We start from the raw sequence: 27,195 nt of genomic DNA, 5'->3' as shown, positions 1-27,195 counted from the left end.
TCTGAGACTTCAGAAGCTATGTTATATCATAAGAAATTGAGCTGAGTTTCAAAGGTCACATCACATGAGGCTGTCCTGCTAAGATGAACCCCCAAAACAGCTTAATAGTGCTTTGATAAGAGGGATATAAGTCCACAATACTATTAATAGAATGTTCAAGAGCTGCAAAAGAAAAAACATAAAAGATTAAAAAATTGATGCTATTTCATAAATGCATATACTATATGCCCAGCTCTGTGCTGAGTGTTGTTTAGGTCTCCTTTTTAGTTATCAAATGTGTGTACAGATTAAAAGTGAAAATGAGAGTGTAGAGGTGGGCTCCACATTGTCAAGGAAAAATTGTTAGGCCTTGAAGAAAGTAGAGACATTTTGTCCGACAAAATAAAGCCACATTTTTTAAGTTTCTCATATTTTCCCATAGTCAGCCTACTTGTGTTGATAGTCACCATTTCATAACTTCCTCATTTTGCTGTTTACTGGAGTAAGAAGAACTGGCACATGGTCCAGGAAAGTCCCTTGTCCTCCTTATGCAAGAAAGGAAATCCTGACCTAAATGCACAACCACAAAACAAATTATATTCTATGTCTATTAGAGTTGGACTTCTTAAAAAACGGATGAAGTGTTCATCTTTCAAGATTCATTTTCCTGAATATTACCAACTCCTGGACTCAGAAACTGAGAAAAGAGAGAAAGATCCAGAAGGGGGGAGAAAGAGAGACACAACGAGAGAGAAAGAATGAATTCATCCAAATCACCTGCATTACAACGCCCAGGTAAAATGTGCAACTCTACCTTTTATGCCATAAATCTCTTTTTGGAACAGATGATAAATATGATCAGAGACAGAATAATAGAAAAGTATTCAGTGAAGTAAAAGAAATAGGGCAGGGAGAGAGAAAGAGAAAGGAAGAGAGAAAGAGAGATATTAGAAAACTATGTGTCATACTGCAAAGCTTGCTGGACTTGTGTTGAGTTCAGGGAGAGCTATCAGACTGCTGTTTCAACCCTCTTTCTGTAATACACTGTGTCCTTTGGGGCAAGTCGTTTCACTTCTATGGAACTCACTTTTCTTGTCTATAAAATGTGTTTTGGAAGGAAACTAGTAGATGACTGTCAATTGTTATCTGACTAATTTACAAGGAGTCTGAAAAATGATACACTGAAAAGAAGAGAGAAATAGAGAACAGGAAAAGCAGAAGGGAGAGAAAGAAAAGGAAGAGAGAAAGAGAAAGAATGGAGAAAACCTCAGAAAATGTGAATGGCTTAGAAAGGAAAAATTGTATATCAGAGTTCATGAATCAGTCTTAAAAAGAGTGATGGATTACTTCAGTGGTTCTGAAAGTGTGGTCCAGACCAGTCACATCAGAAGCCCCTGAGAACATGGTTTCACGCACACTCTACTGAATTTCTAACTCTAGGGGTGGGGCTCAGAAATCTGTGTTTCAGCAAGTCCTCCAAGTGATTCTGATGCATGCTTAAGTTTGGGAATAACTCAATATAGACAAAGCAAGTAGAAGGAAATAAGCAACAATGAATAAGAATCTGTTCTATCTCTTTTGTTCCATCTCTTCTGTATCTAGTTTAGGGAAGACTGACCATGTTTGCGTCTTTCTTTCTACAGAGAGAGGATGCTTCTCTTCCCAGGTGTTTTTATGGACTGTTGCTGGCGTCTCCATCCTATTTCTCAGTGCCTGTTTTATCACCAGATGTGTTGGTGGGTTCTGAAGGTCAAATTTGATCTAATTCTCCCTGGTGAATATTAGGAGTAAACTTTTTCTTGCTGTCTATAGATTCTCTTCTTCTTCAAAGAGTCTTTCTATTTTAATTTTTTCCCTATTAACCTCCAGGCTACTCCTCAAGCCAGAAACCTATTACAAATTTCAGTAATTTCTGAAGCAGTTTCATGATAGACATTTTTCATTTCCTTATTGCCTTGAGTTCCCCACCACCACCACCCTTTGTACCCCTATCATTAATGTCACCCTCCCTAGGAGATCCTAGCTTAGAGCTTGAACCCACTGGTCAGGACCAGAGACATGACAAATTACTTTTTGGAAGGAAGGGTAGAGAGGGTTAGACTTGACATAAGAGGATGTGCAAACATATTTATTTTGTCTGGGCTGTTGGGCCTGAAATAAAATGTATTCATCGTTATAAACTGGGAAAACCATGAAATGTGAATTCCCTCTTCTTTCTTCGAGTAAGAAAATCCCAGTGCCCCTGCATGTGGAAGAAGTAGACAGTAAGAAAATATCGTGGTAATTATTGGCACTTTTGTTATGAATGGAAAACTGAGGAAATTGATTTTTCATCAAAAAATAGTTACTAACATTAAGTGTACCACTTCCCTTACAGTAACATATCGCATCTTCCAAATCTGTGATGAGAAAAAGTTCCAGTTACAAGAGAATTTCACAGAGCTCTCCTGTGACAACGATGGATCAGGTATAACAGTCCTCAACATTGAACATCACATTTATATATCAACATTTTCTGGCTTCTAGATTGACTTTGGAATAGGTAAAATATCGTTGGGTTAGATCCTATTTTTCAAAAGCAAATTTAAAATCCTGTCTGCACTGTAAGAGAATGATGAGGACTTGGTAAGAGCACAAGAATAGAACTTTGGAAATGCAGTTAGTGTTGGGGCAGGAAATCTTGGAGACATTATAGTAAACTTTTAGAATGAATTTGGGGCATATATCTGAACAGTAAATCTGGAAGTGGAACGTTTTATTCTCTGGAGTGTACTTTTTTTTCATTCACCTGCTTTCAAAATGAGGTGAAGAAGAAAAAAAATGTATAGAGTAGGAAATTTATAAATACCACAGGAAGAATACTCCCTATGGTCTTACATATCATCCAAGTCTTAGAAAATTGGTGCATGATGCTAGGAAAGTGACTTCCTTCTCTGAGCTATAATTTTCTTACCATTAAATTGAGAGATATTAGACTATTTTTAATAGACTCAAAAGTCTGAAATTGTGTAATTCTAGGATACCTAACCTATCTGTACACCACAGTTTAGAGATTTGATTAAGGGTTGTTTAGGCAACATTAGAGATGGCTGCTTAGGGGTCACCAAATAAAATGCGCAACTTTCTCTGACCTTGGCAGCCTAAGAACAGAGAATAGGGCTCTGTGTCAATACCATAACTGAGATAGACTGTGTATACTGTTGCATTTCCTGGCACTGGCATCTAGCAAATAAGGATTACACTCAAAAGACAAGAGATTTGCTTTTTATGCTTATCAACATTGGAATTGTCTAATGTCTTAGAAAATAAGATGTGGGGTGTGAATAAGGGATTCCAGTGCTACCGACTGTAAGTGATGGACTCCATGGAGCCAAATGAAGCTTTCTGTTTCCTTATTCAGGTCACCTGAGACACTTACTGAAACTTCTTTCCTCCTAGGTTCAGTCAAGAACTGCTGTCCATTGAACTGGAAACATTTTCAGTCTAGCTGCTACTTCTTTTCCACTGACACTCTGGCCTGGGCATTAAGTTTAAAAAACTGCTCAGCCATGGGGGCTCATCTGGTGGTTATCAACACAGTGGAGGAACAGGTAGATGGAGAATAGGCTCCTCCAGTGTCAATGTAACATTCTTCACAGGGCCCGTCCCATTTTCCATACAAGGGCACAGTGCTTGGCCCTCAATGACTATTTCTTACATGAATGTACCGAAATGCATGCTGTTCCTGCTATTTCTTTATGCCACTATCTACTTTAATTTATTTTCATTACTAGAAGAACCTAAGAAAATGAGTATTTCCATGTGAAGTTCCTTTAGTTGGGGGAAAAAAAGAAGGTTGGAAGTTAAGTTTATAATGATCATTACATTTATGAACATATGTATGATCATTATATTTATGAACATATGAAGGAAGGCAAGCAAACAGTGTCTATTATCTTTAAGCTGTGATTAATAATGTTTTGTGCTGGAAATATACAGTAGATTTGGCTACCAATAACAGTAGATAAAATTTGAAGGAATTATTCAGACTCTGTTGAAAGTTACTTTTGTCAGCTTAATTTGATTTATATGTATTTTACCACAATAAGAAAATCAGTAGATAATCCTCCAAGATCTTATAATTTCAGGCCCATTTATCTATTGTCTCTAGTTCAGATCATACTTTGCTTCTTCTAACAATCACCTTCAATATTTGTTCAGAACTGAAATAATTGATCCCCTATTTTTTATTGTGTATGTTTCATAGGAATTCCTTTTCCACACGAAACCTAACAGCAGAGAGTTTTATATTGGACTGACGGACCAGGTGGTGGAGGGTCTGTGGGAATGGGTGGACGGCACACTTTTGACAGAGTCTGTGAGGTAATTACCCTCTTGTAGGAGAATTCTAGTACCACTCCAAATCCTAAACTAGACCACCATTGGAGTTCTCAGAACCTCCTTCTGTGATGTGAGATATAGTCAGGTTAGGCTTGGTGGTGTTAGATGCAGGAAGAAGAAAAGCTGGTTAAGAAAAACAAAAGAAAAAAAAAGCTGAGGTAGAACAGAAAAAAGAGAAGTACAAGCACCACCCCCCTCCCATTTCCTGGGACTGTCTCAAGAATAAAGAAGAACTAATAGATGAAAATGAGAAGGGGATTAGAATTGAAGAATCATCCATTGAAAATGAAGATGAGGCAAAGAATGAAATTAAAAATCTTAAACTCCAAAACTATAGTAAACGTGGAAAAAAGTTATTTGAAAAAGACAGCAGATTCTTATGAAGTGAACATGGGAATCCCATGATGATGTCTCTTTTCTCCTTAATAATGGCATTAACATCGTTAGAGCACAGAATTTTGGAGTTTTCAAAGTTTTTTTCTCATTCATCATTTCATTTTACCCAAATTGCACCTTCCTGAGATAGAGCACTGTTATTCATCTGTATTTAGTATTTGAGGAAACTACAGGTCAGAAGGATTAAATGACTTACACAGCTAATAAGCAACAGTTTTAAGAGTATAGACCAGACGCTCTGATACTTTAGAAATTTTGCTTCACTACTGCACCATAATGTCATTGAGGGATGTACTTAATACTTCTGTGCAGAATAAAGAGAATCAAACCTGATATGAGATGTGAGTGGAAAGGAAATAAAAGCATCAGGGTATCAGTCTTTCCCATAACTTCTCATTGTATGTCTAAAACCATGAAGGAGCATGGAAGAATATAAAATCAGAAAGATCCATTTTGGCTTCAATACTTGCAAACCCTATGACTTAGATGATTTAGATTTTCCAAGATTCCTTTTCTTCTTCAATAAAATGAAGATTATAATACCTACCTCAAAAAGTTGCTGTGAAGTTAAATAACACAAATATAATTTGCCTAGCCTAGTAGATTAGGTCACTTTATCTCTTTTTGCTGGTATTTAAAATCTCATTTGTCACTCTTTTTTAGCTTCTGGGACGTAGGAGAGCCTAACAACAGAGTTAGCCTGGAGGACTGTGCCACCATAAGAGATTCTTCCAACCCAAGGAAAAATTGGAATGATGTACCCTGTTTCTTCAATATGTTTCGGATTTGTGAAATGCCAAAAATACATTTTGAACAAAGAAAAATCTCTTAAGAACAGAAGGCACAACTTAACATATAAAGGAGAAGGAAAAAGAGTATGGCCGAACCCACAACCCCAATATGAGAAAAGTATACAATGCATTTCAAAGGACTTTATAAGTATTTGTTACTCTGATAAACATTTGTAGTTTTGAATGTTATTTAATATAATTCATGATACTGACTGAAGTGCATTTCTTCTCGACATTAGTCTCAGGTCCTCTTCCCAGAGTCACTAGCAAATGCCGTGAGAAGAAAGAAATGCCCCTTTTGATACATTTGGTCATTTTTGCGTATTTATATGAAAGTACAGGGTCATAAAGCAAGTACAGAGTCCAGCAAAGAAGAGGATTTTGGAAATTGTCTTTGAACAGTCACCTGAATTCAGGCTCTATGTTCTCTTCTTTCTAGCTTCTGAAAAGTCTGCCTTCTCTTCTTGATTTCATGCTGTTTCTACCTCCTGCCCAAGCACATATCCTCTCTAACCTCCCCTATATAATGAGTAAAAAGCTTCTCAAGTCCTAGAATTTATTCCTGCTCAGAAGACGGGTGTGGACTTCCTGGCCACAGGCCTTCACTGCATCTCCTTAGGGAAGACCATGCTGACCTTAGACTCCAAACAGACTGCGATCAAATCCCTGGCACTCCCTTTGTTCTCTATTCTCTTCTACTAAATGACTGGATCTCACCTGAATTTGTATCTATTGCTCAGCTAAGACCAGAGTCCAACAGTCAAATTATTTTAAGAGAACATTCAGCTTCACACATTCTTATCTCAAACCTATCTAGTTATTGCATAATATTGTATCAATACGGATAAGAATATATAAATAACATGGCAGCTTTTACAACAGGATTTCTTGCATAAGAAACCCATAAGGACACCCTCGAAAATTCATACATTGTTATTAATGTATAATCATTGAATGGGAAAATTCAACTGCACAAGTGAATATAATATATTAGCTTTCTTTACAAAAGTTCATTTCTGTTAGGCATTGTGACAACCTGGTTTCAAAAACACATCTTTAAGGCAAACATCATTGACCCTAAAAGTAATCCAATAAACGTAACTTCAACTTTCTAATTCCCTTATTTAAGAGCATAAATATCAATGAGAAAACATTGAAAGACAGATGAAGTTTTTTTATTGTTGTTCACTGGTATTTCACTGTCAGTGGTTATAATTTGATTAAATTTTATTTCTGTATTGAAAGACATGGAAATATTGTTCTCCATTATTTCCTTATATGTAGTTATAATTTAAGTTATAAAATTAAACTATGTCTTCACAGTTTGTCAAAAAAAGAAACAATTCTTAAGGGTTTAGTGGTTGAAGATTATTGGGACCTAAATTATCTATTTAGAAAATTATTCTTTGAGAAGTCGCTCATCTGACTGAAATTGTTTTAAAATATAATATATTATAAACATGGTTACACAAATACTTAACCACTTAAGGCACCAGAAAACCCAGAGGTTTACAAAAAATGAAGGAGTAATTAGTCATACATATGCCTAAGAACATATTTCAAAAATAAACCATCGTTAAGATTTAAATACCTCATATAACCAAAGCAATCGTAAGCAAAAAGAACAAATTGGGGGGCATCAGTCTGCCAGACTTCAAACTTTACTACCAGGCTGTAGTAACCAAAATAGCAGGGTACTAGCACAAGAACAGAGATATAGACTTTTAAAATAGGACAGAGATCCCAGATATAAAATCATCCTCATATTGTCATTTAATCTTCAACAAAGCAGACAAAAGTACACATTGGGGAAAAGAATCTCTATTCAATCAGTGGTGCTGGGAAACTGGATATCCACATGCAGAAGATTGAAACTGGATCCCCACCTGTCACCTCTCACAAAAATCAGTTCACGTTGGGTAACAGACTTAAATGTAAGGTGTGAAACCTTAAGAATTCTGGAAGAACATGTTGGGAAGACTCTTTTAGACATCGGCCTAGGTAAAGAATTTATGAACAAGACCCCCAAAGCAATCACAGCAGCAACAAAAATAAACAAATAGGACCTGATCAAATTAAAAAGCTTCTGCACAGCCAAGGAAACTCTCATTAGAGAGAATAGACAACCTACAGAATGGGAGAAAATATTTGCTTTCTACATATCCGATAAAGGACTGATAACAAGAATCTATATAGAACTTAAGAAAATTAACAAGAAAAAAATCAAACAACTCCATCAATAAATGGGCAAAGGACATGAACAGAAACTTTTCAAAAGAAGACAGACTAATGGCCAACAAACATATAAAAAAGTGCTCAACATCTCTAATCCTCAGGGAAATGCAAATCAAAACTACAATGAGATATTACCTAACTACAGTGAGAATGGCCTTTATCAAAAAGTCCCAAAACAACAAATGCTGATGTGGAAGTGGAGAAATTAGAACACTCTTACACTGCTGGTAGGACTGCAATTAGTACAACCCCTGTGGAAAGTAATTTGGAGATACCTCAAAGAGCTAAAAATAGAAATACCATTTGATCCAGCAATCCCAATACTAGGCATCTATCCAAAAGGAAAAAAAGACATCCTATAATAAAGACATCTGCACTCGAATGTTTATAGCAGCACAATTCACAATTGCAAAGATGTGGAAACAACCTAAATGCCCATCAATACATGAGTGGATTAATAAAATGTGGTGTATATATACCATGGTATACTACTCAACTACAAAAAACAATGGTGAACTGGCACCTCTTATATTATCCTGGATAGAGATTGAGTGTATCCTTCAAAGTGAGGTATCACAAGGGTGGAAAAACATGCACCATATGTACTCACCATCAAATTGGTACTAACTGATCAACAGTAAGGTGTTCACATGGTAGTAATACTCAATGTATGGGGAAAGGACATGCTTGTAGCTCTGGCTTGGGTGAGGCAAAGGCATTATATGTAACCAAAATGTTTGTACCACCTTAATATTCTGAATTTAAATAAATAAACAAATAAATAATAAAATAAAATTCAGTATATTAAAAAAAGATTTAAATACTACCATTCGGGTACTCAATTTTTTAAAGAAAAATCACTCTACTACTTTTTGTAAAAATGATATTAGTACATATTCATTATCAAAAATTACTACAAAGCACAATTATATAAAGATAAAAATGGAAAAAATTTCAAACCCCACTTTGTAGAAATAATTATCATGAACATTAGCTGAACATCATTCCAATCACTTCTTGGCCTTTTGGCTAAGATCAAGTGTAGCATCACTCCAGAAAATTTTCCTTGACCTTAATGAAACACAGGAAATGCCACCCCAAAATATGGCACCTTGGAAATTGAGAAAACAACACAAGCAGGAAAGCCTCTCTAACCTTCCCCTTGCTCTTCTTCCCTGAAGCAGGCCATGAAACCGAGGAAGATCACACTCTGACCTTCTCCTCCCTTCTACCCTGAAGACCATCATGTGAAAGATGTTCTTCTACTCTATGCCAGGAGGGAAGGAATGTCACACAGGGAAGCCAAGAAGAATATGAACAAACAGGATTTGCTAAGTTTCTCCCAGTGTATTACCATTAGATCATGTCTCTTTTTGTCCAATCATGTTTCTCCTCCACAATTATCCACTTCTTCATCAGACTTAGCATAAAATATACAGAGATTTCCCTGTTCCTTTCAGTCTTCCTTTCTGAAGGCTCTCATGTCATGTAAAATTTATATTAAATAAATCTGCATGCTTTTCTCTTGTTCATCTGTCTTTTGTTATAGGGGTCTCAGCCATGGACCTTGCAATTGGTAAGGAAAAGATAGCACCTTTGTCCCTTACAACTTCAAGTTAGACGGAAGAATGGAAAGACAAGGAGTGAAAAAATATTTAGGCAAATATATACATGTGCCTCTCTCTCTCTCTGTATATATATTTATACACACACACATAATCATACACACATACACGTGTGCATTGACATACATTTAGAAAGGAATCATGCAACAGATGATACTTAAAATTTTCTTACTTTTGTTTTTAATTGACACATAATTACACATATTTATGGGGTACAGTATGATATTTCAATACACATATACATCGTGTGATGATTAAATTGGGGTAATTAACATATCCATCACCTTAAACATTTAAAAAATTGAAATCAAAGAATTATTGAACTTCAAGAATTTTATAAGCTTTATAGATTGCCACAAAAAGCTATTTCTTAAAAGGTCCCTCTGAAGTAAAGGAAAATTATGAAGAATCATGTAAAATGTTCTTGCTCTTCTATTTCCCAATCTCCTTTCCTGCCTTTCCTTTTCTTGACAATGCAGTCCTAAAATCATTCATTAGGTGAGAACAAGGTAGCTTTTTTATGTGTGTGCATGTACGTGGGGTGGAGAATTGAGGGGACACGTGTTTACTCCTCAGGGAGTTTGAGCCTGAGCTGGCCTGAGACAGTGTAGGGGAGGGTGCGGAGGGGGGACGGACTAAGGGTATCAGCACCCAGGGGGTTCAGGGGGCATCTTGGTGGAGAGGTGGACTGTCTCAAAGCCTCAAAGCCTCAAAGCCTTAGCTTGGACCAGGAGGATGTCCACAGCGAGGTGGCCAAGCACGGGTATCTGAGCCCAAGGAGGATCCTCCAGGTGGGCGGCAGGGCACTGGGCGGGGTGAGGTGTGTGTGTCCACACACGTCACTCAGCACAGGGGGAGGAGGCAGAGGCTGAGCAGGTCAGCTTACATGTCTTGTAACCAAATTTAAATGTGCACATTTGGTAAAATTTATCCTTGGGCATCTTATCATTTTATTGCTATTGTAAATATATTTTATTTTAAAATATATTTTCTACATTTTACAGGTTATTATATTGTGAATTTTTTAAATAATGATAATTTATCCAGAAACATTGTTGAACTATCCTATTATTTTTTAACACTTTGGCAATACAGTCCCTTATATTTTCTCTGTAGATAATTATACTGTCTATATCACTGAGCCACACAGCACAGTAACCAGCGGCTACAGGAGGCTGTTGAGCACTATCCTAATTGAGATATGCTAGAAGTGTAAAATATACACCAGATTTTTGAGAACTTAATTGGAATAAAAAGAATGTAAAATATGTCATTAATAATTTTATATCGATTACATGTTAAAATAATATTTTGGCATATGTTGATTTAAATAAAATAAGTTGTTAGAATTAATTTCACATGTTTTTTACTTTCTTGATATGGTTACTAGAAAATTTAAACATGCCACTTACATTTTTGGCTTGCATTGTATTTTCTTTGGACAGTTCTGGTCTAGAAATAATAACACTTGTTTTTTTTTCAACCTAGTCCTTTTGCTCATGTTGAGCTTGTGAGGACCACCAATATATTATTGCATAAAAGCTACTATAGTGAGCACCTTGCTTTATTCTTGATTTTAAAGAAAATGCTTCTAATGGCTTATCATTAAATATAATAATAGTTGCTACAGGTTTAGGGTAGACACCCTGTAGAAAATTCCTTTTGTGCCTTATTTGTTAAATGTTTTACACTAAGTGGTTTATTGATTTTATTAGATGATGCTTTAGCATCTCTTTCTTATATGCTGATAAGATTAATTCCATTCATAGATTTACATACTATATACATACATGTATGTTGTTTAAAAAACCAAATTCTTCTATAAGCGTTGTGATTACAAATGCCTGTTTTCTGACTGCTTCTGATTCTCATCCCCAAGAGGCAACGACATTCAACTCTTTAGATGCTCCTTTTTCTATTGAGTTCCATGTTTCCATTTCTGTCCAATAGTTTCTAAATATAGTTTGTATTATAATTCCTTAATTTGTTTCCATTTTAGATAATGTATATTAACTCCACACTTATGGAAACAAGAATAGTCCTCTCTTTCCTTCTCTCTCTCACACACACACAGTTCCCATTGCTCTGCTATCACTATATAATTTATTTTTAAATCAATATGCAACATTCAGATTGTTATGAACATGTAAATATTGTTTACAGCTGAATCATATACTGTATTATTACTACATATTTTTAAAACCATTTTGCTTTTCATGTAGCTAATATTAGCATCATTTTTCATATTTATCTAATTTTCTATGTATTGATATAATTCATCCCCTAACTCTCCAAAATTGTACATCACCTCTCAGTACATCCAAATGTACTCTATTTGTCCCACATTTTTGTGGGGAAAAATTCTTTTTGGAACATTGCCTTCCTTTCCTGATCTGAACTGAGATTGCTCTCATAGTGTTTTTCACAGCCATTATTTTGTCGATTTTATTATATAAAGGAAATATTTTGCCAATTTAAAATCATTTCAAATTATGGTACAACGATATAATGAAACACGATTTATAAGGAACAAGATATAAAACAATTTTCAAACTATGTTAAGTAAAAAAATAGCAAGATGTTTAAGAATATGTAGATACGGTCAGGCATAATGGCTCACGTCTGTAATTCTAGCACTCTAGGAAGCCCAGGTGGGAGGATCGTTTGAGCTCGGGAGTTCCAGACCAGCCTGAGCAAGAGTGAGACCCTGTCTCTACTAAAAATAGAAAAAACAGAGGACTGAGGTGGCGCATGCCTGTAGTCCCAGCTACTCGGGAGGCTGAGGCAGAAGGATTTCTTGAGCCCAGGAGTCTGAGGTTGCTGTGAGCTAGGCTGACACCATGGCACTCTAGCCCAGGCAACAGAGCAAGACTGTGTCTCAAAAAAAAAAAAAAAAAAAAAAAGAATATGGAGATAATGTGGTGCTCAAATTAAATCATTAAAAAAAGAATATGTACATAATGTTTCTATTAGTATAAAAAATTTCAGATTATATATCTATACGTTTGTACAGTATATAAACATATATACTATGATTACTAGATATAGTACATATACAATTTATATGTAATATATATACTTATACACTTTATTTGTAGCATATATACTACGTATAAACATATATGACAATATATATAAGAAGCTGATAATCATAGTTATTCTGAAGAGGCATTTAGGAGACTGGCATTCAGGGTGGGAGAGAGATTTGCTTTGTACTTTGAATAATATTTTACTGTTTGCCTTTTTAACACATTTTTCAAAAATAAAAAGACTAAGTTTTTTAAGAGTTTCAAGCTTCTAGGACTACCTACTGTACTAAAATAATTAGAATCCACTTCTATGAATTTACTGCTGCTGTCTTAAAGAAATTGTGAAGAATAGGAGAGGTACTATGACAGTTGAGAATAGACTGAAAGGGACTAAGAGCACATCTTTGTTTGTTTTCTGTGGCTTGCAACAGAATACCTGAAACAGGGTGATTTATAAAGAAAAGGAATTTATTTCTTACACTTGTGGAGGCTAAGTCCAAGATCAAGGGGCTGCATCTGGTGAGAGCTTTCTTGCTGGTGGGGACTCTGCAGAGTCCTGAGATGGCACTGGGTATCCCATGGTGAGGGGGCTGAGCGGGCCAACGTGCTAGCTCGGGTCTCTGTTCCTCTTCTTATAAAGCAGCCAGTTCCCAGCCCATGATAACCCATCAATCCATGAATCCATGAATGGCAGAGCCCTTATGATGCAATCACCTCTTAAAGATCCCTCAATGATACCCCATTGGGAATTAGGTTTCAACATGAGTTTTGGAGGGAACATTCAAACCATAGCAGAGTGGAAATAGGGAGACCAATCTAAAGGCTGCTGCAACAGCCCAGGTGAGAGAAGCGGTAGCTGGGTCTATGGTGGTAGCCACAGAAGTAATGAAAGATGATCAGCATTGGGAGAAATAGATTATAGATACAGATGTAAACAGGGATGAATAAAATAAAAAATATATCACATTTTATTGCCAGCAGAATCTCTATCTATATACAGTTTTATACAATTTAAAAATGGATAATATTAACTATACAAAGCCCATTAGCATTTGCATGGTTACTTCAACAGTTTTTGTAGGTTTTGTGCTATGTAATTTAGTGAAATTTACAAACAATTAAAGTTACTTAGCACCACTTCAGTTAAAAGTATCAGCTTTAAATTCACACACACACACACACACACACACACACACACGCACACACACACACACACATCACCACACATAATCAAACATTATTATTCCAAACCCAGAAAATCAATAACTAATTTACAAAGTAAATACTGTTTGTAAAAACAGTGGTAGAAAAGTTAGGTTGAAAGCTATTGCTTGAAATTTTTCAGCTTAGATCCAAAAAACATCAGCAAATTGAGAATTTTAAGAACAACCACCATATTTTGGTAAAGTTGAATATGACTGCTTCACAACCAATACCACATATATCAGAAAAGCGTAATTTCTAGCTGTCAAAATAATGACTTCCTTGCTAGTTTGAACTATAGCTTTATGTTAACAATTTATATAAATGAGTTGAAAATGTGATTCTTTCTGATTCAAACTAAAATATGAAGGTGCTGATATTAATACAATGTTACTTCAAATAATTAAGAAATTTTATCTGTTAGCCAAGAGGCCAAGTCATCTCCAGTAACTGTCCTGTAATACCACAGGGAATATATTTCATCTCTAATGAAGCACAGGTCTGGGCTATAGTTCTGGTCTGCCATGAACTAGCAATGTGAAGTGAACCCAAGAATTTCATTTCCTCAGCAGAAGAATTGAAGGAGTTTGGTTAAAGGGGCCTGTAAAGGACTTTGCCACTCAAAAAGAAATTAAGTCAGCTTGAGAATTTCTGCTTTGAGATGATATTTAGGGTGGAGTAAGAAGTAATTTTTTTAAAAAGGTATATGGACTTATTTTTTTGTGCACGTGCAATACCATAATTCAGAACTACCTATAGTGTTGATCTGGAGAAATGTTGCTCATAGAATGTCAATATAATGACTGATATTATCAAAAAGTCTGAAAATGAAGCATCAAACAATAAAAATGTTTAAAATCTGTAAAGTGTTTGTGATATTTGAGTTAAAAAATGATGTACTACGACCAGTTAGAATACCCCACCTTTGAATTTTAAAAGCTAAGAATCTGAGCAGAGGAAAAATGACAAAGAAATTTCAAGCCATTCTGTTAAAAAAATAGTCAATACATACCAATTGAAAAATACCCTGAAATACCATCAAGAAAACAAAGATAATAAAAACTGGTTTCCACAGAAAAGATGATTCCTTTCATCAAAGCGCCATACAAATGTGCTATCTTAACACATGCACAGAGACAGACAGACATATACACACCATAGACACACATACACAAACATTATCTTGAATGAATTGAACAAAAATAAATATTAAAAATGTTCTATGACCCAGCATGGAACAGCTTTCTCTATTCCAATGACGCGTGTACATTCTAATTGGTTCTTCTTTTCTGTCTCCATTATAAGGAGCACTTCATAAGTTTCTAGTTGAGTACTGTTGCAGGTATCTTACAAATTCTGTATCTCTCACGGTTACAAGGAATACCATTCCAGGACCATTTATCGTTTTTATAAAGAAGAACAACACAGTTTTCTTCCTTAAGTTTGTTGGGTTCACCCTTATGCCAGAACCTGAAAGGAAATAGATTGATATAAATATAGATATAGATAGATATCAGAGGAAAATTCAGAGAAAATGCCCCCAGCATGCATTTTAGAGCTGTTCTGTCTAATACAACAGTCACTAGCCACATGTGACTCCTGAGCCCTCGAATGTGGCTTCTCTGTAGTGAGATGTGTTTTAAGCATTAAGTGCACACTGTATCTTGAATATTTATTATAATAAAAGATTTAAAAGATCTCAGTAATAATTTTATATTGAATACATGTTAAAATGATAAGATTTGGATATATTGGTTAAATATACTATTAATTATTAATACCTTATTAAATATTTCACTTGTGTTTTTATTTTCTTAATGTGATTACTAAAAAATGTTTAATTATACATGTGGCTTTGCATTATATTTGTTTTTGTTTTTTGTTTTTTGTTTTTTTGAGACAGAGTCTTGCTCTGTTGCCCACGCTAGAGTGCCGTGGCATCAGCCTAGCTCACAGCAACCCCAAACTCCTGAGTTCAAGCAATCCTTCTGCCTCAGCCTCACGAGTAGCTGGGACTACAGGCATGTGCCACCATGCCCAGCTAATTTTTTTCTATATATATTTTTAGCTGCCCAGATAATTTCTTTCTATTTTTAGTAGAGACAGGTTCTCGCTCTTGCTCAGGCTGGTCTCAAACTCCTGACCTCGAGCGATCCTCCCGCCCGGCCTCCCAGAGTGCTAGGATTACAGGCGTGAGCCACCGCACCCGGCCTTTGCATTATATTTGTACTAAACAATACTGGCTTCAGAGAAGAAAATGACAAAGTTATAACCCTGTTTAAAAAACAATTTTTATCTCTTCCATTGTTTATCCAAATGTAAATCTAAGAAAATTTTTTTCACATCACTCTCATGCTATCTGTTCTTTCACTGACATTGTACAAATAAGGATACTGAAAACGTCACTGAAGTCATAGACTCATTCTGTGACTGGGACATGGCATACAGAAGTTACTGAACACATATAGTGTTTTATTCTGGGTAACATTTTTTACATAGCTGTACTCCACCCCAAAATGAATTCTTCTTGCTACCTTCTCCCCACCTTCACCTATAAATCTCCTTAGTCCCACTCAATATACTCACACCATATGCATGTTAAATGGCGTCTGGTCCACCCAGCGCCACTGACCTTCAGTGTTCTCATCTGTAAGTCCTAGGAAATACGAAAATTGTCTATCCAAAAATTGTATAATAAAGTTCTGCAAAAAAAAAAAGTAAATTTTTAAAAATATATTTTCACTTATCAAGAGATGGCTGTTATGTTGGAGAAAAAAGAAAGAAGTCGAATAGATTATTGGTTAAGCACAAAAGCTTTGGCAACAGACAGATCTACTTTTTCTTTTTTTGGTTGGATCTTGTTTTTTTTATTTTATTTACTTACTTTTATTTAAAACTATTACAGGGTACAAAGAATTTTGGTCACATGGGTTGCTTTTATAATGCCTGATTCATGGCTATAGGAGTGCCTGTCACCCAGACATTTATTGTTCACTGTACCCGTTAGGTAGGTTTTCGCCCATCCCCTCTTTCCTTCTCCCACCCTGTTGATTTCTGTTGAGTTTTATTTCACTCTATGCACGTGTGTGCTCATCTGTTAGCTCCAGTTTAATAGTGAGTACATGCAGTGTTTTTTTTTTCCATTCTTCACTTAGGATAATGGTCTCCAGTACCATCCAAATTGCTGCAAAAGGCATTAAGTCATTCTTCCTTATGGCTGAGTAGTTCTCCATGGTGTACATATACCACATTTTGTTAATCTACTCAAGAATTGATGGGCATTTGGGTTGATTCCACATGTTTGCATTTGTGAATTGTGCTGCAATAAACATTTGAGTGCAGGTGTCTTTTTGATAAAATGACTTCTTTTCCTTTGGATAAATACCCAGTAGTGGGATTGCTGAATCAAATGGTAGGTCAACTTTTAGTTCTTTGTGGAATCTCCATACTAATTCCATAGAGCTTGTACTAATTTGCAATCCCACCAACAGTGTATAAGTGTTCCTTTCTCTCTGTATCCATGCCAGCATCTATTGTTTTTGGACTTTTTTTTTTTTTTTTGAGACAGAATCTTACTATGTTGCCTGGGCTAGAGTGCCACGGCATCAGCATAGCTCACAGCAACCTCAAACTCCTGGGCTCAAGCAATCCTAGTACCTCAGCCTCTCAAGTAGCTGGGACTATAGGCATGCACCACCATGCTCAGCTAATTTTTTCTATATATATTTTTAGTTGTCCAGCTAATTTCTTCCTATTTTTTTAGCAGAGATGGGGTCTCACTCTTGCTTAGGCTAGTCTCAAACTCCTTAGGCTAGTCTCAAACGATCCACCCGCCTCAGCCTCCCAGAGTGCTGGGATTACAGGCACCCTGCCCGGCCCTGTTTTTGGACTTTTAATAAAGGCCATTCTGACTGGGGCAAGGTGATATTTCATTGTGGTTTTAATATGCATTTCCCTGAGGATTAGTGACATGGGGCATTTTTTCATGTTTATTGGCCATTTGTCTATCTTCTTTTGAAAAGCTTCTGTTCATGTCTTTTGCCCACTTTTTAATGGGGTTGTTTGTTTTTTTTCTTGCTGATTTATTTGCTTGAGGTCTTTGTAGTTTCTGGTTATTAGTCCTTTAGTGGATGTATAGCTTGTGAATATTTTCTCCCATTCTGTATGTTGTCTACTTGCTCTGTTAATAATTTCCTTGGCTGTGCAGGACATTTTTAATTTAATCAAGTCCTATTTATTTATTTTTGTTGTTGCTGTGATTGCCATTGTGGTTTTCTTCATAAATTCTTTGCCTAGGCTGATATCTAGAAGAGATTTTCCTACATTTTCTTCTAGAATTCTTATGGTTTCATGCCTTATATTTAAGTCCTTTATCCATCTTGAATTAATTTTTGTGAGTGGTGAGAGATATGGATCCTGTTTCATTCTTCTGCATGTGGCTATCCAATTTTCTGGCACCATTTATTGAATAGGGCTTCTTTCCCCCACTGTATGTTGTTGTCTGCTTTGTCAAAGATCAGTTAGCTGTTATGTGGATGGTTTTATATCTGGGTTTTCTGTTCTGTTCCATTAGTCTATGTCTCTATTTTTGTGCCAATACCATGCTGGTTTAGTTATTATAGCTTTGTATTATAGCTTGCAGTCTGGTAATGTGATACCTCCTGATTTGTTCCTTTTCCTTAAGATAGATAGATCTATTTTCAAATCCTCATTGTAATGTTAGTAAGTGCTTTAATCTCAGCAACCCCTAGTTTTTCTCATCTCTAGAAGGGACAACTCCAGCACTGCATAGAGTTACTGTGGAGATTAAATGAGATAATATTTGCAATCCTCTCAGTACAATGCTTAATAGGATCAGATTTTTAAGGAGCTTTTGTTTTTAAAATCACCTTTCTAAATTGTTTACATATTACATTAAATCCCTTTTTTTTTTTTTTTTTGGAGACAGTCTCACTCTTGCTGCCCAGGCTAGAGTGCTATGGCGTCAGCCTAGCTCACAGCAACCTCAAACTCCTGGACTTAAGCAATCCTCCTGCCTCAGCTTCCCGAGTAGCTGGGATTACAGGCATGGGCCATCATGCCCGGCTAATTTTTTCTATACATTTTTAGTTGTCCAGATAATTTCTTTCTGTTTTTAGTAGAGATGGGGTCTCACTCTTGCTCAGGCTGGTCTCAAACTCCTGACCTTGAGCAATCCACCCACCTTGGCCTCCCAGAGTGCTAGGATTACAGGTGTGAGCCACTGCACCCAGCCATTAAATCTCATTTTATTCAAAGAGTCAGTGAACCTGTAGATTGCAAAGCCATGAAAACAGACTACACAAGGAAACTTCGTTGACCACAAAAAGAGTAGACTCTGAAAAACAAACACCATATGTACTCCCTATTAAAATGGAACTAACTGATGAGTACACATGTGCACAGAGGGAAGTGAAAATCAGGGGAAATCAAGTAGAGGGGAGGGGGGTGGAGGGGATGGGCAAAAACCTACCTAACAAGTACAGTGCATATTATCTGGGTGATGGGCACTCTTATAGACCTGACCCAAACATTACAAAAGCAATCCATGTAACCAAAAACATTTATACCCCCGTAATATTCTGAAATTTAAAAAAAAGAGTAGAATCTTAGTCATGGTACATATATGGAAATACATTACATGAGGAAATAAAGCTCAGCTTTCAAAGGTTTGAATTTACCTTAAGATTTCTTCATTCAGAATTAGAACCATACATTTGAACTATTTTTCCTATACTTTATCCTGAGAAAATATTTCAGTCCTAGTTAACTTCTTAACCAAACATTTATCAAGATCTAATCAGTGTGCCTGGCGCTGCCCAGGACAGGGAAGGTGCAAAGATGAGTAAAGTGCGGCCCAGCCCTCCACCAAGTAGGCGTCACCAGAAGAGATGGGGTGGTGAATAGATAATTCTAGTGCACTGGAGTACATGACGTGATCTCACTGTGCACAAAGTCCCGCAGAAACACCTCCAACTTAGAACAGGGAGGGTGGAGTAGAGAAGGTGGTCAGGCTAGTTTCCTGGAGGAAATAACACAGGACTTAGATCTGGGAAGACCAAAAGAAGTTGGCCCCAGGAAGAAAAATGGGAGAGGAAGAAAAGGCTTCCCAGCCAAGTGGAGCAGGTGAAGCAAAGAGATAGGGGGGTAACAGAAGAGAGAAATTCCTCCTTCTCCGCAGAGATTCAAACCGTCAGAGAAACATGTGATCCTCCTGACACACCTGCTCAGGTTCTGTGCTGATGGTCGCCAGATGAGCCCCCATGCCTGAACAGTTTCTTTCACTCTCAGCCCACGACTTGTTGTCATTAAGAGGAAGAAAGCAGTTGGACTGGAAGGCTCTCCAGAGAACAGGACAGCAATTCCAGGTGCTCCCTCAGGTGAAAATTGAAACGGAAATTATTTCATCTGTAACAGATTGCAGAAATATTCTACAACATAATATCCAATTAATACTTGTGGGAATAATGCCACGATTACCAAAATCATTGTTTCCCCCTCCCCTCCAAAAAATCCTGAAAATTACATTTCTAAATATATTCTAAATGTAAGTATTGGAAGTCACATAATGACTATGAGAAAATTACAAAGTATTCTCTTAGTAGACATTATTATTATTCAGTTTCCATACATCTATTTACTTTCATATTTAAAGTGTTTCCATAGCAAAGCTTTTTGCAGAACATTTTATGTGAAGGGGCAAAGAATCTGCTAAAACTCAAGCATTCTCTTTTTCTCCCAAATGAGACTTTACAAATTCCAGAATAATAAAAGAAATAAAGACATCTAAGCAAAGCTATATATTCTATTAATAGGACACAACTGTTCTTATGACATGTCTAAATCAAGGGAAAATGGAATGACATTAACGTTATGCTTTGGATGTCAAAAATGGCCCATAAATTGTTAAGTTATATTCTCCAGTTATTCAACTAATTATGGTCATAAGAAAGAATTCTATCTTAATTTACTAATGTTCACTACTGTGCCAGATTCTCATCTTATGTTATTTTAATCTTTCCTGGCTTACTACTGGTATTCTTTAAATCAGACTATGAAAAAAAAGGAAAAAAATCAAATTGTGAATTTGAGTAGAAATGGAAATAAGAGAGAAATTCCCTTAGGCTCTCTGTCATTTGTACCTTTCAGTTCTGACGTCTCTCTGATGCACGTTAGCTTTGTATGGTACTCTGGTAACTTGTGCATTGCTGTGCCTCTCTCACAGCGTAGAATGCTGTAATGAGTCACTGTCAAGGAAGAAAACAGTTAGTTTCATTTTCCTATATAATCACTTAATTAGGAAAATGGGGGCTGATCTCTCTAACCTTTGTCTTATCGTAATAGTTAAAGCCCTCACATTCTTTTTTCTTCCTATGTAGTTCTTCTGTTCTAGCTCCAGGTGAATTGGTTGCAAGCAATTGTTGAAAATTAATATTCATATTATCATATTGTCCATTTTGTGCTTTACAGGAGTAATTTTGCAAACTTTTATGTGCATATGCCTTTAAGCATATATTTCTATCAAAATTTGTGTTAGAGTGGGGAATTTTGGTGAGCACTAGGATAGTTCTGCTAAGTTTTATGAGCCTTATACATTTTTTAATATTTTTATTTTAAAATATAACCACATGTAAAACAGTGAAAAACATAAATGCGTAGTTTAGCAAATTATTGTAAAGTGAACACTCCAGGTAACCGCTACCCAGCTCAAGAAACAGAACATTGCCAACACCCCAGGTGGCCTTCACATCCCAAATGCAACCCTCTTTTTCCCCCTTAAAGGTAATTTTGTGGCCCTAAAAGTAACCATTCTGTGCTTTGCCTCACAATTTTACCATTTAATAACATATCCCAAAATCACATAAATCAGATTTGCCTGCTTTTGAGCTTTCAATAAATGTAATCATCTGGTATGTACTCTTTTATCTTCTGCTCCGCATTGTTTCTGGAATTTATCCATGTTACATGTAACTATAATTCATCCATTTTCATTGCTGTAAAGTGATCTTTTGTCTTCATCCAGTAAAACGTATTTATCTAATCTACTTCTGGTGGATATCTGAGTTGTTTCCAGCGTCTGGCTGTTGTGAATTGTGCTACTCTGAGCATTTTTGACCATGCATCCTAGAACACATAAGCAGGCATTTCTGTAGGGTATAGATCTAGGAGTGAAATTGCTGGTAATAGGGGAGGGCATATTGTAAATACTGGTAAACTTTTCCAAATCTCCCACCAGCGGCAATTCATTAACGTTCCAGGTGCTCCACACTATCATCAATATTTGGTAGTACCAGACTTTTTCATTGTGGCCACCCCGTTATGTTTGCAGTGGCATCTCATTGTGAGCTGCGTTTGAACTTCCCTCATAACTAATAATGAGGCTGACCTTCAGCGTGTCTTTATTAGACATTTTATTTTCTCTTTTCTATCGTGCCTATTGAAGACTTTGCCTCTTTTTCTATTTTATTGTCATTTTTCCTATTCATTTGAAAGATTTTTTTATATATTCTGCACACTAATCCATTACTAATTACATACATTACAAATATCTTCTCTTGTGGCTTTCTGCTTTCACTTGTAGTGGTATCTTTTGCTGTACAGTACATCTTATTTTAATGTAGTATATTTTGTCAATGTTTATTATCATTCTCTGACTCAAGGTCATGAAGATATTCTCCATTTATTTACTTAAAATTTTATTGATTCATTTTTCACATTTTGGTAAATAATCCACCTTGGACTGGTTTTTGTACATGGCATGATGCAAGAGACCAATTTTATTTTTAAAATATAAATTATCGATGGGCTGTACAACATTTATTGAGCAAAACTGTCCCTTTCCCATAGCTCTGCAATACCCACTTCTGTTTTATAGAAAGAGTTTTTTTATGCAGGGTCTGTAACTAAGCTCTCTTATTATTTTCCTTTGGTCTATTTGTCTTACACCTATACCATATTACTTAAATTACAATAACTTTATTTTAGATACTGATATCAGAAAGAATGTCTTCCTATCATTTTGATGGTGGTGATGGTTTCAGGGGTGTGTATACTTAGTCCCAAACTCGAGATACATACATTAAACGTGAAGCTTTTTATGTGTAAATCAGACTTCAACAAAGGGGTTTCTGAAAAAAAAAAAAAAAAAGGAAGAAAGGACAAGTGTTCCAGCCTTGTTCTTCTTTTCAAAACCAGTCCATTTAAAGTTGCTTTTTTATTGCTTACTCTTTACTTATAAGATGCAGCCCTTTGTAATCCTAGTCCAAAATGGGAAATAATTTACTATACTCATCTATATGATTTGGATGTTTGGCCCCTCCAAATCTCATGTTGAAATTGGATCCCCAGTGTTGGAGGTGGGGCCTGGTAGGAGGTGTTTGGGTCATGGGGGTGAATCCCTCATGAATGGCTTGGTGCTCTCCCATGATAATGAGTGAGTTCTCACTTTATTAGTTCACATGACAGATGGTTGTTTAAAAGAGCCTGGCAGCTCCTCCTCCCTCTCTTGCTCACCTTGACATGCTTGCTCCCCATTTGCCTTCACCTTGATTAGAAGCTCCCTGAAACCCTCACCAGAAGCAGGTGCCGGAGCCACGTTTCTTGTATAGTCTACAGAACTGTGAACCAAATAAACCTCTTTTCTTTATAAATTACTCAACCTCAGGCATTTCTTTATAGCAGTGCAAAAACGGACCAACACACTCATCAACTTTTACATATACAGAAAGTGGTCTAAATTCCATTTTTCATTCCCTGACATAAAGGCAACAACACTATCAAAAAATAGAAGGTAAAGTATATAACTCTGAATTTTAAATCCAAGACCCCAAAGACATTATAGATTGATTATGTTGGGGAAACTCAAGATAGTAAAGGTTTAGGGCAACTTTTATGAAAGTTATTTGGGAAAATAATTCAAGAATAGTTCCACTGTGGCTAACAACTTACCCAAACAATTTGCAATAAAACAGATACTGAGAGGTGAGATGAGAACAATAGCAATAATCCAAAGGACCCACTGGTAATGCTCACCTCCTTCTATTAGGACAAAAAGAAAAATAAAGAGGTTAAACTCTTCTCAGCCACAAGCTAGGGAAGCCAATTCTACCAAGGAGCAAGTTAAATGTGAGAGTATCCAAAATATTTTAAATCTAGAGAAGAGCTTAAATATTTCCTCTGAATAAATCAATTTTATAGCTTACTGATAAACAAATAAATAAGAAAAACAGAGGCAATTTTAGTGATTTTGGAATAAGAAAGACTTTTTTTTTTTTTTTTGACACAGAGTCTCCCTCTGTCACCCTGGCTACAGTGCCATGGCCCCAGCCTAGCTCACAGGAACCTCAAACTCCTGGGCTCAAGCGATCCTTCAGCCTCAGCCTCCCAAGTAGCTGGGACTGCAGGCATGCGCCACCATGTCCAGCTAATTTTTTTCTGTTTTTAGTTTTCCGGCTAATTTTTTTTATTTTTAGTAGAGACAAGGTCTTGCTCTTGCTCAGGCTGGTCTCAAACCCCTGACCTCAAGCAATCCTCTGCCTTGGCCTCCCAGAGTGCTAGGATTGCAGGCTGAGCCAACGCGGCTGGCCAAGAAAGGCTTTTTTAAGCAAGACAAAAAGACCCCAAAAGCCATAAAAAATTGGATAATTTGAGTATATAAAAATTAAACTTATATATAACATAAACAATGTTAAAAGACAAGGCACACATGGGGAAAAAGTTTTGTCATAATTTCCAGACTGTATAAAGAATGTCAAAAATCATTTAGAAAACTGAGCAAAACTTTGAGCAGGAAATTTGCTGAAAATTTAATTTTCTGAATTTATAAATGGTCATTAAACAAATAAAAGTATGAATAATCAGGGAACTATAAACTAAAAGATTGTCGTATAATTTCTCCATATTAGGCCGGGCACGGTGGCTCACGCCTATAATCCTAGCACTCTGGGAGGCCGAGGCAGGTAGAATGCTTGAGGCCAGGAGTTCGAGACCAGCCTGAACAAGAGCGAGACCCCGTCTCTACTAAAAATAGAAAGAAATTATCTGGCCAACTAAAATATGTATATAGAAAAAATTGGCCGGGCATGGTGGCGCATGCCTGTAGTTCCAGCTACTTGGGAGACTAAGGCAGTAGGATTGCTTGAGCCCAGGAGTTTGAGGTTGCTGTGAGCTAGGCTGATGCCACGGCACTCACTCTAGCCCAGGCAACAGAATGAGACTCTGTCTCAAAAAAATAAATAAATAAATAAATAAATTTCTCCATATTAGATTTTAAAAGGTAAATTAAAAATGGGCAGTGTTGGCAGGCTGAGGGAAAATAAGCACTCTGGGTGAGAAAATAAAGGCTGTTGCTGAGACTGTAAATTAGAAATGCCTTTTATAAGGATCAATTTAGTAGCATTTATCAATTTTTAAGTTCATTACACTTGTCACAACGATTTCAATTATAGGTATTTATTCTACAACAATAACTGAATTTATTTATGTTAAAGGATATTCATTGCAGTACTTCCGGAAATAGAAAAATGCGTCAAAAAGAAAACCACTGGAATCTAATACATCTGTATTATCAGTAGCAGAAATTCTAAATTATAGTGAATCCATATAATGAAATTCTATACAGCAATTAAATAATCCTGTATATCAGTGTGTACTGACAAAAATATCTCCAAGACATATTGTTACACAAAAAGGTATTTTTAGGAACTTTGTACAGTGTGATCCTATTGAAGTTTGCCATGGTAAGGTGATGAGATGAAGCAAAACTTTAATTTTAAATTTACATATTTCTGCATTTGTTCTATATATTTCTCAAAAATTTCACTTAATGTTCCTGCAATACAAATCCACTGTATCTTAATCCAAACATAAAATGGAATGGTCAGATTTCTATATTTTCCTTTTCTCTCTCTCTTCTTTAAAAGAATCTTTCCACATTACTCTCTTTCCATCTTATTTCTCTTTTATATACTTTATTTCCTCTCTTGGTTCAATCTACATTTTATAGAGAAGGTTCTGTTACTCAACTTGTTTGAATCTATGTCTTTCCTCTTAGCCAAATTCATCCTCATTTCCTTCCACCCTCTCCTCCCCATTATCATCATCTACAATCTTTAAAGCTACAGTCAATTCATAGTTTTAAGTTTAGTCATAATTCCAACTGCCTCTTTAAAACTGAAAGGAGAGAAAGTACTCACCTTTACTTTGAGATTCTTCTAGCCCCATTATGTGATTACTTTCTTGCTGTTCAGTGGTCAGGAGGAACAGGAACTTCTTTTATTTGTGTTTTTCCCAGAGTATATTTCTGTGGATAGAGAAATATATTCAGAAATATTGGAGAGTGAACACTAATCTTACCTATTCTAGTGAGATTAGAAAGTTCCATATATAAGTGAGTTAACTCAGAAGGAGAAAACTTTTCAAACGTTGAGGTTTCCCTTGATTCACTCTGGGAGATGAGGCAAACAAAAAAAAAAAAGAAAAAAGGAAATTGAGAAAGCAATGCCCATTTAGTAGAAACTTCCATAAGTATGTTTAAATCACTAGGTTGGTTGTGTCATGTGGAATTTCTCAATTTGCCTTTTAGTTATTTAGACAGAAAATTCAGCAATATCCTAAAAAATAATTATTATGGCCAACGAAAATTTAATAAACATCCGCTCATCTTTCTTTCTTGAATATTACATTTTCAAAGGCATATAAGTATATGTTTGAGATAAGCTCTGCCCTAGAAAGGTCTTTGAGCTGAATGAGAAGTTGTGTCCAAGATGGCAAAAGACAATGTTGAACAATCAACAAAAGCTTTTAGTGTACACACTGTACCTACATTGTATGTGAAGACACAAAAACCTGAAAATTTTTGTTTTGGAGTTGAGGAAGAAGTGAAGCTGTTGATTAAACCCCAAGATCTTCCTGGGTAAGAGAAAATAGGCTTGTCAAGGCAAAGGAAAAGAAAAGCTAAGATTCTGTGATAAAGACACCGTCAGGGTCCCTGACTTCACTTACAGTACTGTTATGGAGTGAAAATTTGTGTCCCCCCCAAAAAAAAATTCATTTGTGGAAGCCCTAACCCCTAATGAAACAGTATTTGGAGGTGGGATTTTGGGGAGGTAATTAGGTTTACATAAGGTCATGAGGTTTTTGACCTTATAGGATTAGTGCCTTTTAAGAAGAGTTCAGACATCTCCCTCTCTCTCTCTCTCTCTCTCTCTCTCTCTCTCTCTCTCTCTCTCTGCCATGTGAGGACACAAGGAGAAGGTGGCCATCTGCAAGCATGGAAAAGAGCCCTCACCAGAACACGACCATGATCGTAGACTTCCAGCCTCCAGGATGTAAGAAATAAACTGTCTGTTGTTCATGCCACCCACTCTATAATATTTTGTTATAGTGGCCCAAACTAAGACAAGTACTCAGCAGCTTAGAGATCCTTCTTAAAGTCTAGTTTCCAGAATACAGTCCTTTCCCTGAGTTCTTTCTTAAAATACAATATTACTTTAATTATGTGTGTGTATATATTCAGTAATCTTGAATGAAATACTACTT

The 27,195-nt window shown here is 36.2% G+C and overlaps 2 protein-coding genes across 9 annotated transcripts; one reads left to right on the top strand and one right to left on the bottom strand.

Annotated features, from left to right (window-relative positions):
• The first annotated feature begins 516 nt into the window (after positions 1–516).
• CLEC4E (C-type lectin domain family 4 member E) lies at positions 517–5,758 on the top strand. Its single transcript, XM_045554411.1, is given in 7 exon segments — positions 517–774; positions 1,623–1,715; positions 2,357–2,446; positions 3,418–3,569; positions 4,226–4,341; positions 5,419–5,562; positions 5,564–5,758. Coding segments are annotated over 7 exon segments (792 nt in total). The 5' UTR covers positions 517–737; the 3' UTR covers positions 5,724–5,758.
• A 7,622-nt stretch (positions 5,759–13,380) lies between these two features.
• On the bottom strand, positions 13,381–26,098 carry CLEC4D (C-type lectin domain family 4 member D). 8 transcript variants are annotated; one of them, XM_045554407.1, is made up of 7 exons: positions 25,851–25,875; positions 23,689–23,694; positions 21,533–21,780; positions 20,799–20,903; positions 19,880–20,031; positions 16,225–16,340; positions 13,381–15,108 (listed from the first exon to the last, which is right to left on the bottom strand). In XM_045554407.1, exons 3-7 carry the CDS (start codon positions 21,561–21,563, stop codon positions 14,961–14,963), a joined length of 552 nt encoding a protein of 183 aa, XP_045410363.1. In that variant the 5' UTR covers positions 21,564–21,780; positions 23,689–23,694; positions 25,851–25,875; the 3' UTR covers positions 13,381–14,960. The 8 variants fall into 8 exon arrangements, with proteins under 8 accessions (XP_045410363.1, XP_045410359.1, XP_045410360.1 ...); XM_045554403.1 differs by lacking the exon at positions 21,533–21,780 and having other exon boundaries at positions 23,605–23,694; positions 25,851–26,098; XM_045554404.1 differs by lacking the exon at positions 21,533–21,780 and having other exon boundaries at positions 16,227–16,294; positions 23,605–23,694; positions 25,851–26,098.
• Positions 26,099–27,195: the final 1,097 nt, after the last annotated feature.

This window comes from Lemur catta, chromosome 6 (genome assembly GCF_020740605.2).
Source record: "Lemur catta isolate mLemCat1 chromosome 6, mLemCat1.pri, whole genome shotgun sequence".
Classification (NCBI taxonomy): domain Eukaryota; kingdom Metazoa; phylum Chordata; class Mammalia; order Primates; family Lemuridae; genus Lemur; species Lemur catta.
Note: the sequence above shows the minus strand (reverse complement) of the source record. Positions and strands in the feature narration are given on the sequence as shown.